This window comes from Bombus vosnesenskii, unplaced genomic scaffold (genome assembly GCF_011952255.1).
Source record: "Bombus vosnesenskii isolate JDL3184/JDL3185 unplaced genomic scaffold, Bvos_JDL3184-5_v1.1 scf7180000013264, whole genome shotgun sequence".
Classification (NCBI taxonomy): domain Eukaryota; kingdom Metazoa; phylum Arthropoda; class Insecta; order Hymenoptera; family Apidae; genus Bombus; species Bombus vosnesenskii.
This window is the reverse complement of record NW_022882924.1, coordinates 3,512,496-3,527,309: the sequence shown is the minus strand read 5'-3', so window position 1 is coordinate 3,527,309 and position 14,814 is coordinate 3,512,496. Positions and strand designations below refer to the sequence as shown.

Sequence of the window (14,814 nt, the reverse complement as noted above, 5' to 3'; positions counted from 1 at the left end):
TTGACTAAGGTATTGATTAAGTTCTGCTAATTCACCTGACATTTCTAAATATCTATGATATTTATTTAATATTTTTTTGGGATAAAGATCTTCTACTTGCATATCTGCTAAGTCAGTTTCTAACTTTTCTGCAGTTTGCTGATATTCTTTTAACTTTGTAAATAATGAAACATGGTTACAACGAATATCCGCTTGCTCCTTCTGAGAATCCTCAATAATGCTTTCAAGTGAATTTACAGCCTCTTGCAAACAATTAAGTTTCCTTGAAAAAATAGTATATTTTCTAGAATGATCATCATATAATAACGCTAACTGTTTTTCTTCATACTGTCTTTTCTTTTCTTCTATTTTCTTCCTTTCACTCACTATATTCAGAGTAATAGCATCAAAATCACTTAGCTTTTCATACCTTAAAAGCAAGGCTATTTTTTGTAATCCTTCTTTGATGTCATTAGGCAAACATTGTGATTCCAAGTTTAATTTATTCAATAATAATGATATCTCCTTCCTGAAAGCTATATTTTCTTCACTTGTTTCTAACATTCCTTTTTGCAAAAGTTGCAATAATGACTGTTCTTCTGGCGAAATAATTTCTTCACGACATCTTGCACTATCATTTTGCATAAAGGATTCTACCTGTTGTGTGTTTAAGACTTACTTATAATTACTACATAATGCAATAGTAGTTTCATTTTTATCAAACTTTAGTAAAGTTCTAAAAGAATTTCATAAATATTATACACTTTACCTCACTGTTACACTCCATGTTAAATTCTCATAGTAATGTCACCTTAGTCCATGAAAATAAAGGAAATTTCTTCTCGACTATTGCAGAAATTTTATAAATTTACAATATTAAAAATTTCAAATTTCCAGAAGAGAATTTAGATAAACTTTACTTTAGAGGTCCAAAAATTGTTGACTTTTTATGTGCAATCCTGTAGTTTTCGATGCGTAGAATCTGAAATTGCAAGTTTAAAGTTGCGATATGCAGTGGTTCAAATGTTATGACCATGTCAAACTAAGCATTTTTGGAATATTTCACACATGATCATTTGTATAAACAGGTGTTGACACCCATATACAGAAGACTAGGAAAAACCGTCCGAAAATTGAGTCGTGACTATTTGTAAAAAATCAACATAGAAGATTAAAATGTTCTCGTTTTGCGCATGCGTGATACGGTAAGAATGTTTCAGACAAAGACAGGGATACTCTACTTATCTTTGTCTATCTCGTAATAATATAGGTTTTGTTGAACTTTCATATTAATTTTCCGCGATTAGACACAACTCAATTTTCGGACGGTTTTCCATAGAGAGTATCGAGAACTGTTTATGTGTTTGTGATCCAGCTAGACGAGGCAGTAAACATAAACAAAATTTGATTGTACGTCTGCAACTATTGGTTATCGACTAATGAAACTCGAGTGTCACTATCCATAGTAGAAAAATAAAATATAAAGAAAATGTAAAAATATTATGGTACATTTTTTTGATGTCAAATTGATATCTTACATTCATTTTATATATGCATGTATTATAATAATTCTATTTATTAGAAAATAAATCAACCAATCAAGTTTCAAATAATAACCATAAATATATATTATTTAATTTATAATTATATAATAATTATACAATTTCTTTTCTATTTATGAAATTGTATTTAATATAAAAAATTGTTATAAGTATAAAAATATTTAGTAGAAAATTTTACCATCATTACTATTTGTGCAATTTCGTTTTGTAACATATGCAATTATAATAGGATGATATAAATTATCAATATTTATAGAAACAACAATTACGTTCAAATTTGATAGTTGTCGATAGTTTTGTAATATTATAGTATTTTGTTTAGTTTTTTTATTGTTAGTTTATAGACCAAAAACTAAAAACTCTATGGAATATAGTTTGCAATGTAAGAATTTAATAACATTTATTATAGTTTGATTTTTAAGCGACATATTTTTAAAAATTCTGGAGAAATAATTGATTGAAATGTTAATTGATTTATAGCTCTTATGCTTTCTCTGGCTCTTCCTATGATATTGTCCACATTTTGCCTAATCAACGTGATATTCGATTCGTTTTATATACGACCATATATTCTTGTGTCTGTGAGATTGCTTTATTAGTAAATGTGACAGTGTACTAAATAATAGATTTGAAAAATTTGTTCTATTCAAATGTAATTTGAAGCAGGCAATTTTTTAAAATTTGTTCTTTCCTTACATATTTGTGTAGAATGTAATGGTTTATGTATTTGACTAGGAATCATAATTAAAGCGTAATTATATATACTGGTGTTTCTATACTTTACAGATAGAGATACAAGTTGCTCTACAAATTTTACTAATTTGTAATTATAATGGTATATTGGCTACCAAAGAAACGTTTTAAAAAGAGGTATCATTCCTGTTTCTAATTCTTTATCTTTTAATCTTAGATTTGTTGCATAATTGCATTACATTTATAAATACTAACCTTTTGAAATGTTAATGTAAGAGGTATTTAAAAAGTAAGTGTAATTATTTCCATTATTTTCAAAATATTTAAGTTTTTAGAATCGTAATTTGTTTAATAAATATGTTTTACTTTACTCACAGTATGTATAATATTATAGAATTTTTTTCTATTTCAATTTAGTTTTATCTATGAATAATTATATTAAGAAATTATTGCAATGACTTGCACATATATATTATTTTACCTTAATCCAAAAATTTTAACATGTAATTCTTAAATTAATTTAAATATATTTATTTATTTTATAAATACAATATTTTTATTTCATACTTCAAATTGTTTAACAAATAATAAAATTGTTAAATACAGTGATAAAGCTTTATTAATTGACATAGTACATAATACAATTCTTAAAAGCTTATCTCTTAGGGAATTATATAAATTAATGTTTCATAATTTCTCTGACACTTATTTATAACATAGAAATTCTTATCTGCTCTGGCAAATTTAAAATAAGGAAATATTTGGAAACTTTTTAATCTATATGAGCAATTTACTATAATTCATATTGATGTAATTATAAATATAACATTTTCATGGATATAAAATATGCTAGTTAATTGAATTATTATTGTATTATTAATGTGTAGTAGTAGCTTGCCATGACTTGTATACAGACAAATATATTACATTAACGAGGGATTTGAAAAGGTACCTTATGTTTGATAGCTACTAACAAATATGCAGACAACTTATCTACTATTAGCTGCACTGTTACCTTTCGCCGTTCATGATATTTGGTATGCAAGAATGTAAGTCACTTTGTTATAATCATAATATATCTTTGTTTTTTTTTTTTAAATTCTTATTAAGCTTGTGTAATTTCTGAGATGAAGAAGATATTCAATTATTTTTTTCATTAAATACATTTTTACAAAATGTAAAATAACAACATAATCTTTTTTTAAAACTTCTGTTTAATGTTTTCTTTAGTATGAATAATATTTTTAAAGTTTTGTATATTAGAATATAGCTAGACTTATTCTAATACATTTTAATAACTACTTTAGGATATATTAAATAAATATTCAAACATTGTTATGTTGTTTCTTTTATTATTAAAATTCATAATGCATGATTATGTATATTCCCTTTGGCTATGGTTTGATACAGAATGTATAAATTTATATAATGTTCAAATGTATAAATAAATATTTTTTACCTTAACTTTTTTATTATAGTATTCAAGATATGTCATAAAAGAATTAAAATATTGGAAACTGTAATAAACATTTAAAGATAAATTTTTTACATATTTTATAAAACAAATAAACTATTTCTTCTGTGTTGTACTTGATTTGATCAATTTTCAAATTACAAGCATTAAATAATGTGCAATAATTATTATTTAAATTGTAAATATATGCATCAATCTCCTATACAATTAATAAGGTATAATTATATATACATTATATTCTTATGTTTTACTGGCGATTTGTTATAAGAGTCATAGTATTTTTATTCATATACTTTTATTTTTAGTTAGCTTAATTTATTTTTAAATGCTTATTCAATCATATTTTATAAAAAATAAAAAGTGGATGAGTACAATAATAGTAAAATGTAAAAATATGTAGTTTTATCAATGTTATTATATTATTTTTATAAAGTAAATTAAAAAGAAATTTTTGTAAAGTAAGATATTATAATGAATAAATAGATATATTAATATTTGTTCACAATGTGGTTGCTTATTCATAATGATATAAAAAACATGTATATTACAGATACTTATTTTGGATCATGAAAGTATCAATAATCACATATCTTATTATATTTGGGCTTCTGCCTATTATATTTCACTACTCATATACCATACAAAAGAAGATTCTTTTTTTAAATTTTGGTAAGTAAATAAATATAAATAAGTTTATACAGACTATTTATTGAGTTTTATATTTAAACATGTACTTTTAGTGCAATGGCCACTTAATGTAGATTTTTCGAAACCAGAATTAGTTGGAATGAAAGGAACAAGAAACTTTTATTTACAGACTGATCAACAAGTAAAAATAGGACTATGGTTGGTATATTTAAGTAAATATACATACAATTCATTCAAATTAAATAAAACATGCTTTCAGGCAAATATTACCTCAGTCTTTACTAAATGATTCAATTATTACAACTGATGATGATTATGAAACTATGTTAAAAAATGCTAAACGACCAATTTTCCTTTATATGCATGGTAATAGCGGTAATAGAGCAAGCAATCATCGTTTAGAATTATATAAACTTTTCCAGAGTTTAGATTATCATGTTGTATGTTTTGATTATAGAGGTAAGAAAAAATTTTCGTTAGTTGTAGAAACCTAAAAATAATTTAATAGAAATTAATATAAATGATTATTTAAATATTTATGACTTCAATCTTCTGTAATATAGGTTATGGTGATAGTGAGGAAGCAGAACTTTCTGAAATAGGTGTAGTTAGTGATAGTAAATATGTACTTGAATGGTTATTAAAAATAGTAAATGGTACAGCTCCTGTTTTTGTATGGGGACATTCATTAGGAACTGGGTATAAATTTCACAGTTACCTGATGTGATAAAATTAATAATAAAATTGAAATTTATAGATCATTATTATATTACAGAGTTTCAGTTCATGTATTGGCATTATTAGCAACAGAAAAAGTTCAGCCTGCAGGTTTATTCTTGGAATCACCATTTAATAATATAGCAGATGAATTAAGTGAACATCCTTTATCACAGGTACTTTATATAAAAAGTATTTTATATCTATGTATAAAAGTTGTTTCCAATAGGTTCAAAATTTAAAACTTGTTTTTAGATATTTAAACATTTACCATGGTTCCATTGGGTAATTGTTGAACCGTTTTATGATAATTATCTCCGTTTTGAATCTGATAAACACATAGAAAAAATCCAATGTCCTATTATGATATTGCATGCAGAAGATGATAATATTGTTCCATTTGCTTTAGGTGAAAAGGTATGGATACAGTTTTTTATATAAATATCTAAAATATTAATACTATCCTTTTTAGTTATTTAAAGCGGCAATAAATTATCATGGAAACGACACAAATCGCGTTCAGATGACAAGGATTGATGCAACACATGGTTTTGGACATAAATATATATGTCGTTATAAAAACTTACCTAATATAATTAAGTAAGTATTGACCATAAGAGTAATATATCACAAAATTCTCATAATTTCTTTTTTCAGATCATTTGTACACGAGGTACGTAAAAATCAGACTGATTAAAATATATATTAAAATGTCAGCATATATGTACCTTCATATAAGTATTTTTTACACTAAATATTAGTAGATGATTAATATAAAATATAATGAAAGAATATCTTTTATGCTGCAAGTCAGAATCAATACTATTTTACTGGAACATGTAAAGTTTATTTATTGTATAATTGTATTTTCTCTTTTAAATGAAGCGGTTTTCATTATTTACATCCCGTATAGTACAAGACTATTAAACCTTAAATGTACTCATGCTATAAGTATAAAAGTGATATTTCTTGTACATGGAAAAATATAGCCACGTCAAAGTTCGTGCTGTGATAGCTGTTTGAATGCCATCAACTCAGTACATATTTATTATCTTATATTTTTTTAATTAATGCAATATATTTAAAAAATAACAGATACTCATTTTTTTCAATATTATGTTAGGTTTTATGATATGATATAATTAAATATTTTTATTGACAAATGTATTAATATAATACCAATATACCCTATGTTCTCTACATGAATAAAAAGTAAAGAAAGATGACAATACATTAAGAGACCAATTTTCTTTGTAAGTTCATACTTATTACAATAATCTGTATTGTACATTCAATAAAAATTTTATATATTTAGTAAATATTCAACCGAAATTAAAACTTTTATGTTTCTTCCTGATTTTCGTTCAAGTAACTTTCTGTAACATCCCTTGAAATAACTCTTTACTTTTCTAATAGTAAAATTATAATAAAAAATATATCGGGTGTAAAAAAAAATGTGTAAATGATAACAAATGGTAAAACAAGTAGTCTCATAGTTATAGATCATTAATTTCAAGATCAAATCTAATTTTGCGGTATATCTTTTAGGTAGATCATTATTGATCCAGAAGTGTAAAATCATGTGTATAATTCATTTCTTACGATGTAGAGTGCGTTGAAATCTATTTTTCTAAAATGTACGGCATGCTTCAATCTAATTTTGTATTCTATGACAGTTTTGAGCATGTGTATTATATTTTCCTGTAAACAAATGTATTACCGGCGTTATGAATATTGGTTAATTAATAACCATTAAACACTAAAAACATTAATCATTAAGAATGTATAAAAAATATTTAAAAAAACTAAAAACTTGTTTTATTTTCTATACGTATTGCAATGTAAACTAATTATGTATTTTCATAGCGTAACATGTTGATTGTAGAACTTATTTTGGTTAACTTTTCGTTTACGCTACGTGGAATAATTTCCATCGATTGTGTTATTTTCCATCAAAGTGAAAAGTGGAAGAAAGAACAGTAATATAATAAATTTTATCAGAAAACTGCTCATGCTATCTATATAAAAGATATTTAAAATGGAGAAGCAGAGTATTTTAACATCGAAGTCATATCAACGTGCTAAAACAAACTTGCAAGATAAATTAAAATTAGCATTTTTAAAACATTACCCTCATTATTTAGTACCTGGATATAATTTACATAGCACTTTCTCTGCAGCTGATTCTGAGTTGGAAAATGTTATAGAACGGTACCAAGAATATCCTTATCATTGTGACTTACCAAAGCCTTTACTACCACCTGCTAAAGTTCCTAGGAATAGTAAGTTTATTGAGTTAATTAAATATCAATATATAAATGAATATAAGCATATATGTTTCTAAATTATACAGTGTTGAATGAAGAAGATCCCGCATTAGAATTAGTTACTCTTAAGAATTATGTGAACAGTGATATAGAAAGAATGAAACACTATTATTTAAAACATGAGAAAGGTAAATCTAATAATAAATGTGCTAATTTTATAAAATAAGTTTATATTTGTATTTATATATATGTGTGTATATTTAATAATATTTTTATAGAGTTAAAACTAATACATAAGAAGGACATAAAATGGAATCATACGAAAGGTGAAATTACTGCCAAGATACCTAAATATGTAGCAGATATAGCAAAAATTATTGACAAAGATCCCGATCCTTGTTTTGAAGGAGTAAGATAAACTGATATCTACATGAAATTTTAGATGCTTTTTAACAGAAATTCAAATTTAGATAAATTTCTTTTAGGTCTATAATTGGTATTATACTGGAGGATCAATAGACTGTGTACAATTATATAATAAAAATATTTTACTTTTTCCATTTATGGGAGAATTAGGTATTGGTACATAACAAAATTATTTTCTTTTTTTTTATTATGGTTTACAATCATTGTATCTTTTGTTTTAATGTATTTTTAGTAAGTGTTCCCCTTGACAATATAGAAGATTTTTTATGGAAACCACTCTTCGAAAAGGCAGCTAAATGTGAACTCAGTGGTACATTATATGAATTAAAACATAACGTCAATGTTGATGCATGTAAGTATACATACATACCCATTTTCTTAAACTAGTATTTGAGATAAAAGGCAGTATAGTATTGATAACTTAAAATTTTTATTAATTATAAAATTAATATTTGATTTAATATTTTATAGGTATGTTTTTAGGTAGATATAAACGGCATTGTAATTTTTATACATTATCTGAACGTGATAATAAATGTAAGCTTACTGAAATACATACACAAACATCGAAGACACCATATATTGGTGCAGATTTAAGTCCTATTAATGCAAATCAATATTGTTTAGTAAATGTTGAAAGATGTGTAACATTATGGGATATAATTAAAATGTGAATATAATTTAAATGTGTATATGCTCTTTATATTTATGAATAAGAAATTTAAATTTACCTTTGATTTTCTAGGAAACCAATAAATTGTAATACTGTAATGCAAGCCACTGTGTTAGATGATTCATGGAGCAGTATAAAATTTCAATCTGCAGATCCTAATATTCTTTTACTTGTAGATAGATGCTGTCTTCATTATCTTGATGTTCGGGTAAGAATAAAAATATTGATACTAATTGTTTTTAATATTATTATTTCTAATATATTGTGGAAATAATTTCTTGTCTATATAAGAGAAGGATGAATATACATTCCATATTATAGGTTCCATTTGATCAACCAGCATTAACAATGTGCCCAAAATTTTATTTGGAAAAATGTGAACATCTTTCAATAGATGTTGCTAGTAGAAATAATTTTTGCAGGTATATAGGAACTTATCATAGTATGTTAATGTGTGATAGTCGTTCTCCGCAGCAGTGTGTGCAACAGAAATGGACTCATCAATTTAAAAGTCCACCACTTACAAGTTCTGTCATAGCTAGGTAAAAGAAAATAAAAATGTAACTATAGATGAATTGTGTATATATATACACACACACAATATATATATAATATAATATACAATATATATATATATATATATCAGTTATATTATTATATATTATATATATATATGTATAACTAATTAATTTATCATTTTTAGAGACGATAAAGAATTTGTTGTTTTATCCAGTCAAATTGCTGGTGAAACTACAGTCATTGTAAATACTTGGACAGATAATGAAATTCCACAATCATATAATTTTCCATATACTCCTCCTCACATTAAAGAAACATTAAATGAATCTCAAATGCAAGGAATGTGCTTAAATCCATATTTGAGAGATAGGTTTGAACTATCCAATACTGGTTCTTCTCTGATAAAAAATGACACTCAGAATATATTTCTATTTCTTCAAAATTCTATTGGTATGTAGTTTGCTGCTTTTTATATTGTATATTGACAATTGAAGCAAGCTTTAATCTAAATATATTTCTTAGGTGACATATATTATCAGTGCTTAACACATGATATTGCGTTAGATAAATATTCACCTATCAATGGTAAATCATACTGTATATTGAATGCTTGGCAAAATGCAGTATCCATAGAAACAGATGCTATAGCACCTCTTACAATGTCTAGCAAGTCAAATATGCATTATCCTTTTAAAAGTAAGTAAATTGATAAGTCGTTTTTAAAAAAAAGTTAAAGGTTGTATATGATTGTTATATGTACATTAACTTGATAGGTTTCACGAATAAAAAGTTACGATTGGAGCATAAGCATGACTCAGTTGACTGTTTTGAACCAAGTTGGAAGCAATCTCTTGAAAAATTAAACACCTATATGGATATATTAGCACCTGAACTTTTAGCTGTGTGGGAAATATATGAAGAAGTCCCATTGCCTTTAACAGCAGCACCTCATCAAAAAGTTCTAAACTGGTTAGAATCTGCAGATACAAAGGCACCAATTTTATCACAAGAAGAAATAGAGAATGTATCTACTCCAATTAATACTCAAGAATTAATAAGTGTATCTCAAGAAGTAGATATAAGTTATTTGGATGACAGTAATGCATTACAAGATCTTTTACCAAAAGTTAAAACTACACGTTCTACAAAAAGGGGAAGTGTACGAAAAAGACAAAGAGTGTAAAATATTTTAAAATATGTATTTATGTAATTGCAATATCTGATACTTATTTTTTATTTAATTTATATATATATTTTATATATATATATATATAAAATTACTTTAAAATTATTTTTTATAATAAAACAAAATATTTCGACATATGAATTACTTATTTATTTATAGCAAAAATTATACAATAATAGTTACATAATATGCATCGACAAAATGAACGAATATATTAATGACAATTTGCAGAGTTTTGTATTTTACATTGAATTTTCTAGCGATTTAGCGATCCCAGTGAAAAGACGGCTTCCATTTTGACGTGAGTACTTTACTACTTTCTTGCTGTGCTTTATTTTCCTCTGCTTCCATTTGCATCTGTAAACAAATTTTATAGATTATAAGTATCAAGATTTAATACACAGATATAACGCAATACATACCAAGAATTTTCGTTGATTTTCTCTAAAAACTTTTAATGGATTTTCAAACTGTCTATAATAAGTAAGAACTTCTCTTACATCTTCCACATTTGTCGCTAATATAACTAAAAAGCAATAACCAACAAAATAAATAACTAAATTTCCAGAATATATTAGTCAAGATTGTAAAAAGAAATGCACCTTTGAGGAATGCAGCTAAATCATACAGTGTCGTATCATCGTCATTACCAGTCCATTGCAGTAACTGCAACGTGTTTTCAGGATGAAATTTTGTACTCTTTGGGTTCCAGTCAACTACTATGACCTAATAGTAACAAATAAAATAAAATATAATAGACAAAAATTGCTTTACATAAAAGGTGGATGTAAATTATGGGTTCAATACTTACTTTACTAAGATCACGGTTAAGAGCATTTAAATCCTTAACATGGTGACCATCTACAAAACGTGTTGTATCTCTTACTAGTCTGTACATGATATATCCATTAGGATCCAAGATATCCAAGATAGGAAAAACAGTCTAAAGGTGATATATTACATAAATGATATATTTTATCATCATTTTACATATATGATATATTAAAATAATATACATATAATAGAGAACATAGCACAGCTCAGATTAGCCAGAAGAGAAGTTAATAAAACTAGTAAAAGTAACATATTCCATAGGATGAGGGAAATGGTGTAATGTACAACATACAATATGTATGGACTTGAAACCAAAGAACATATACTGTACAAATGTCTGTGATACTCAGCATGTAGATTCCATATTGCAATGGAATACCCTGAGATACTGTGAATCCCCAAAGAAGCACAAATAGAAGCAATAAATTATTTTATACAAACAATGTTAAAACTAAGAGCCTTCTGTTTAAACAAAAAGACTTAAGGATGCTTAGAATACAAGGGTATGAAATAAGAAAAATTTCTGTACCTATCGAGACAGGCAATTATTATCATTATTACTATATTAAAATGATACGTAAGATCATTCAACGACAATTTGATTAACTAATATTGCTTACCATCCCTTGTTCTGCTGTATACACTACAATTTCAAATTGTGGTGGAGCTATAGCCTCTAGAAATTGGTCCACTCCAGGCCTCTTTTTAAACCTCCAACCTGTTTCATACTAGACGATCGATTAATAGAAATAAATATTTATAATATATTAAATTTAAAATTAAGGAAGAAAAGACAATATGCTACTTACTGTCCAATCAGGGTGTACTAGAACATCTGTCAATTCTAGTACCAAAGTATAAGGAGGTTGAATATAAGGGTATTTTAGTGGATCTGGAAGAAGTTTATTTCTGCTAGGTTCTTGCACCATCTGGAAAGCATGTGATCGAATTAAAAGCGAAGCAAGTAAAAATTATTCATTTCAGAAATTATACATTCGTGCTTTCGATACCTTAGTGTAATAATTAAATTCTCTTTTGAGCATTTTATATATTCTTTCGTAGAATGGTAAATTTGAGAATTCATCTTCAATAACATTTCCATGTTCGTCATATTTTGTTCGTGTTAAATTATATATTACATAAGACAGTCCAACAGTGGTGAATACTCCTAAGAATGCAAAACTATATTTAAGCACTCTTTGCGATTGTTCACGTTTTTCTCTTTCCTCTGCTTCCTCCTTTGCTTCTTCGTCTAACTTTTTATTGTCTAATCCATCTGGCGTTAGAGATTGTACAGTTCCCCCCGATGATTGAATATTTGTTAAACTACCAGTTATTTTTGGTCTATGTGCTGTAAAAATATATAATTGAAAGTTATTTATTTATACTGTTGTACATTCTATAAAATCCAAAAACCATGAAATTAAATTTATTATTTACGTAATAGTAATGTATTATTAGGAAAAAAAGTCGATGAAGGTATTTATCGCTGATATATATGTCGTTTAAAGAATTTCACGAGAAACAACATGCGTGTAGCGCGTGTTTCGGCTTTATAAGGTTATAGGTTTTATATTTACTTACCTTCAGTGTTATAATAATATCTTTGCGCCGTTTGGACAACTGATATCCGAGCGACCGGTAGACGAAGTGCTGAGTATACAATTGTTGCATTTGCATTGTATATCTTGTATAAATGTCGTACACCTTTTGTCGCAAATGCCATTACTTTAAACAACTCATGAGCTTTCTGGCAGATGTATGCAAAGAGCTCGTGTTCGTATTTTCTAATATGTTAAACACAGTCGATGTTTTAGAAATCTAGCTTTTCGACATATCTTAAGGCAATTTACAAAGAACAAAAACATTTGTCTGTGGTTAATGATCATCAATTTTTAAAAATGTATTGATGTTGCAGATAATTATAACTGTATATTTCATTATTAATATATTATATTAAATATTGCGAGGGACGGAAAGTAAGCAAATAGCTTTTAGAGTTATTATGACGCACTTGAAAAAGTTTTCACATAATTACGTGTAACAAATTCAAACTTTAATTCAAAGAAATATTAAATTATTATTGTACCTTTTCATTTTTTTTAAATAAAATTAAGTTATTAAACATTTAAACGAAGTTATTTCGTTGTTTAAAATTTGTACAACAACGGTTTCACAACTTTTTATATCATTCTAATTATTCCAATTATTTAATTATTTGGAAACGAATCTTACATTCTATTAAATAACGATTATTTAATTGTCTGAAACAAAGCCGTCTCTCAATTCAATGCGGGCGTAGCAGCTGAAGCCTTTTCCGGTTTAATCAAGTTCAGGAAGTTTGCTAGTGGGCGGTAGTTGCCGGGTCGGTATATGCATTCTATACTAGCCAGGGGAATTTTGTGGACATCGCGCGGTCAACCACTCTAATATTAATAGCTCGGGTATGAAATTTGCTTAATCATGACTAACGGGATGACCCAATGGAATGACAATAATTTGTCAGCGTTCACTCGCCGCGTCAATCTCGAATAACGATCGCCAACGAAATTAGGACCATTGTTAAATGACGTATTATCAATAGAAAATATTAATTACCGTGTTTTCGCTTATTATTCTCTTAAACGTGCAACAGTAAAATTACCCGAATATCCTCTTAACGATGTCTACCCTTTCTCTTCCACTTGGAACGTACAACGTTTGTGTAAAAAAGGGTCGCCACGAAGGGTCGCGAATTTATCGTTGAATTTTTCCAGGATTTCCCAAGACAACGCTTAAATTTTTGTCCCCGCAATACATAAACCGTACACGTGGGATGAACCCGTCTGCTGTTTGTGTCAGCTGCTGTTAGAACCGTAATGAGAGGTGCCATAACGTTAACGGCCGAACGCATACATTCGAGCAATTACGTCGCTCCAACTAATTTCTGTCCCTGGGCAAACTTGAGGAATTCCATACGGTACGAGTAGAGGTGCTACGAGTGCAAGGGATTGCAAACGCGTCGTGGGGATGCCGAGGAGGAGGCGGACGTTACCGCTGACCATTTCGTCGGATCTCCCCGCGTTTTCACCGCTTCTATACGCGCGGTCGCATGCTCTCTGTATACACGCGTGAGAAGCGCACAAACACAAAAGCAACGCGCCCTTTAGCGAGCCGGGGCTACGAATGCAGCCGAGAGGGTTGTTTGTCAAGAGAATTTTCAGCGGTGAACACGCTGGCCAACGAGTATTACGGGTTGGATTAATTCCTAACAAAAATATGTGAAATATTTTCACGGTGCAGACGAGCGAGCTACGCACACCAATTCTTTGTTCCAGTACAAAAAGGCCGCGCGTATACGTGTACCGTTTGTTGGACGTTGCCCTACACGTTTTATGTTTTGCTTTCGGATTGCGCATCATGGTTTTCGCGACAAATTGCCTTCGGGCGAAAGACCTATTCCACTTTGCGCCTTTACACCTATCTCGTTCTTTGCTCTTACAGACATTCGACGTTTCGTTTTTTAAATCTTCTTCTTTTAAATTTTCCCCTTTCACCTTTGGCAATTCATTTGTCTGGGATGCATCGCAGTCCGCTGTACTTACGATAGAATCGTTGTATTAAAATGAAATTTCTATCGAAATTTGCAAAATGCAGGGAACGATTCATCGGGCACACGGCGGCAGAAAGTACGAAACATTCCATTCGAATCAAATATGCGTTTTACGCGATTGAACTAATGCCTATACGCGCGTAATAACAATATAGGAATACAGAGAATCTGGAATCATTTAATTATAACATTTTGTTCTATTTTATCCGTATGATATCGCATAACATTTAGGCATTACAGAACG

At 28.0% G+C, this 14,814-nt stretch overlaps 4 protein-coding genes across 8 annotated transcripts; 2 read left to right on the top strand and 2 right to left on the bottom strand.

Annotated features, from left to right (window-relative positions):
* Positions 1-112: 112 nt before the first annotated feature.
* LOC117238563 lies at positions 113-1,220 on the bottom strand. Its single transcript, XM_033503577.1, is given in 3 exon segments — positions 113-181; positions 184-636; positions 749-1,220. Coding segments are annotated over 3 exon segments (540 nt in total). The 5' UTR covers positions 767-1,220.
* A 791-nt stretch (positions 1,221-2,011) lies between these two features.
* LOC117235096 (lysophosphatidylserine lipase ABHD12) lies at positions 2,012-6,169 on the top strand. 5 transcript variants are annotated; one of them, XM_033496817.1, is made up of 11 exons: positions 2,012-2,252; positions 2,328-2,411; positions 3,201-3,283; positions 4,259-4,377; positions 4,449-4,554; positions 4,616-4,815; positions 4,920-5,055; positions 5,132-5,249; positions 5,329-5,490; positions 5,546-5,673; positions 5,731-6,169. In XM_033496817.1, the coding sequence occupies exons 3-11, from the start codon at positions 3,213-3,215 to the stop codon at positions 5,768-5,770; spliced, it is 1,080 nt and encodes a 359-aa protein (XP_033352708.1). In that variant the 5' UTR covers positions 2,012-2,252; positions 2,328-2,411; positions 3,201-3,212; the 3' UTR covers positions 5,771-6,169. The 5 variants fall into 5 exon arrangements, with proteins under 5 accessions (XP_033352708.1, XP_033352738.1, XP_033352731.1 ...); XM_033496834.1 differs by lacking the exon at positions 2,012-2,252 and adding an exon at positions 3,713-3,923; XM_033496847.1 differs by lacking the exon at positions 3,201-3,283 and having other exon boundaries at positions 2,012-2,193.
* Positions 6,170-6,964: 795 nt separating this feature from the next.
* LOC117235085 lies at positions 6,965-10,176 on the top strand. The gene is made up of 11 exons (XM_033496779.1): positions 6,965-7,355; positions 7,427-7,528; positions 7,619-7,749; positions 7,826-7,916; positions 7,999-8,118; positions 8,238-8,436; positions 8,512-8,647; positions 8,761-8,981; positions 9,143-9,408; positions 9,481-9,654; positions 9,732-10,176. The coding sequence occupies exons 1-11, from the start codon at positions 7,112-7,114 to the stop codon at positions 10,139-10,141; spliced, it is 2,094 nt and encodes a 697-aa protein (XP_033352670.1). The 5' UTR covers positions 6,965-7,111; the 3' UTR covers positions 10,142-10,176.
* Positions 10,177-10,271: 95 nt separating this feature from the next.
* Positions 10,272-12,791, bottom strand: LOC117237591 (mitochondrial import inner membrane translocase subunit TIM50-C-like). The gene is made up of 8 exons (XM_033501716.1): positions 12,563-12,791; positions 11,989-12,329; positions 11,788-11,907; positions 11,599-11,706; positions 10,956-11,087; positions 10,747-10,870; positions 10,567-10,670; positions 10,272-10,501 (listed from the first exon to the last, which is right to left on the bottom strand). Exons 1-8 carry the CDS (start codon positions 12,702-12,704, stop codon positions 10,409-10,411), a joined length of 1,164 nt encoding a protein of 387 aa, XP_033357607.1. The 5' UTR covers positions 12,705-12,791; the 3' UTR covers positions 10,272-10,408.
* Positions 12,792-14,814: the final 2,023 nt, after the last annotated feature.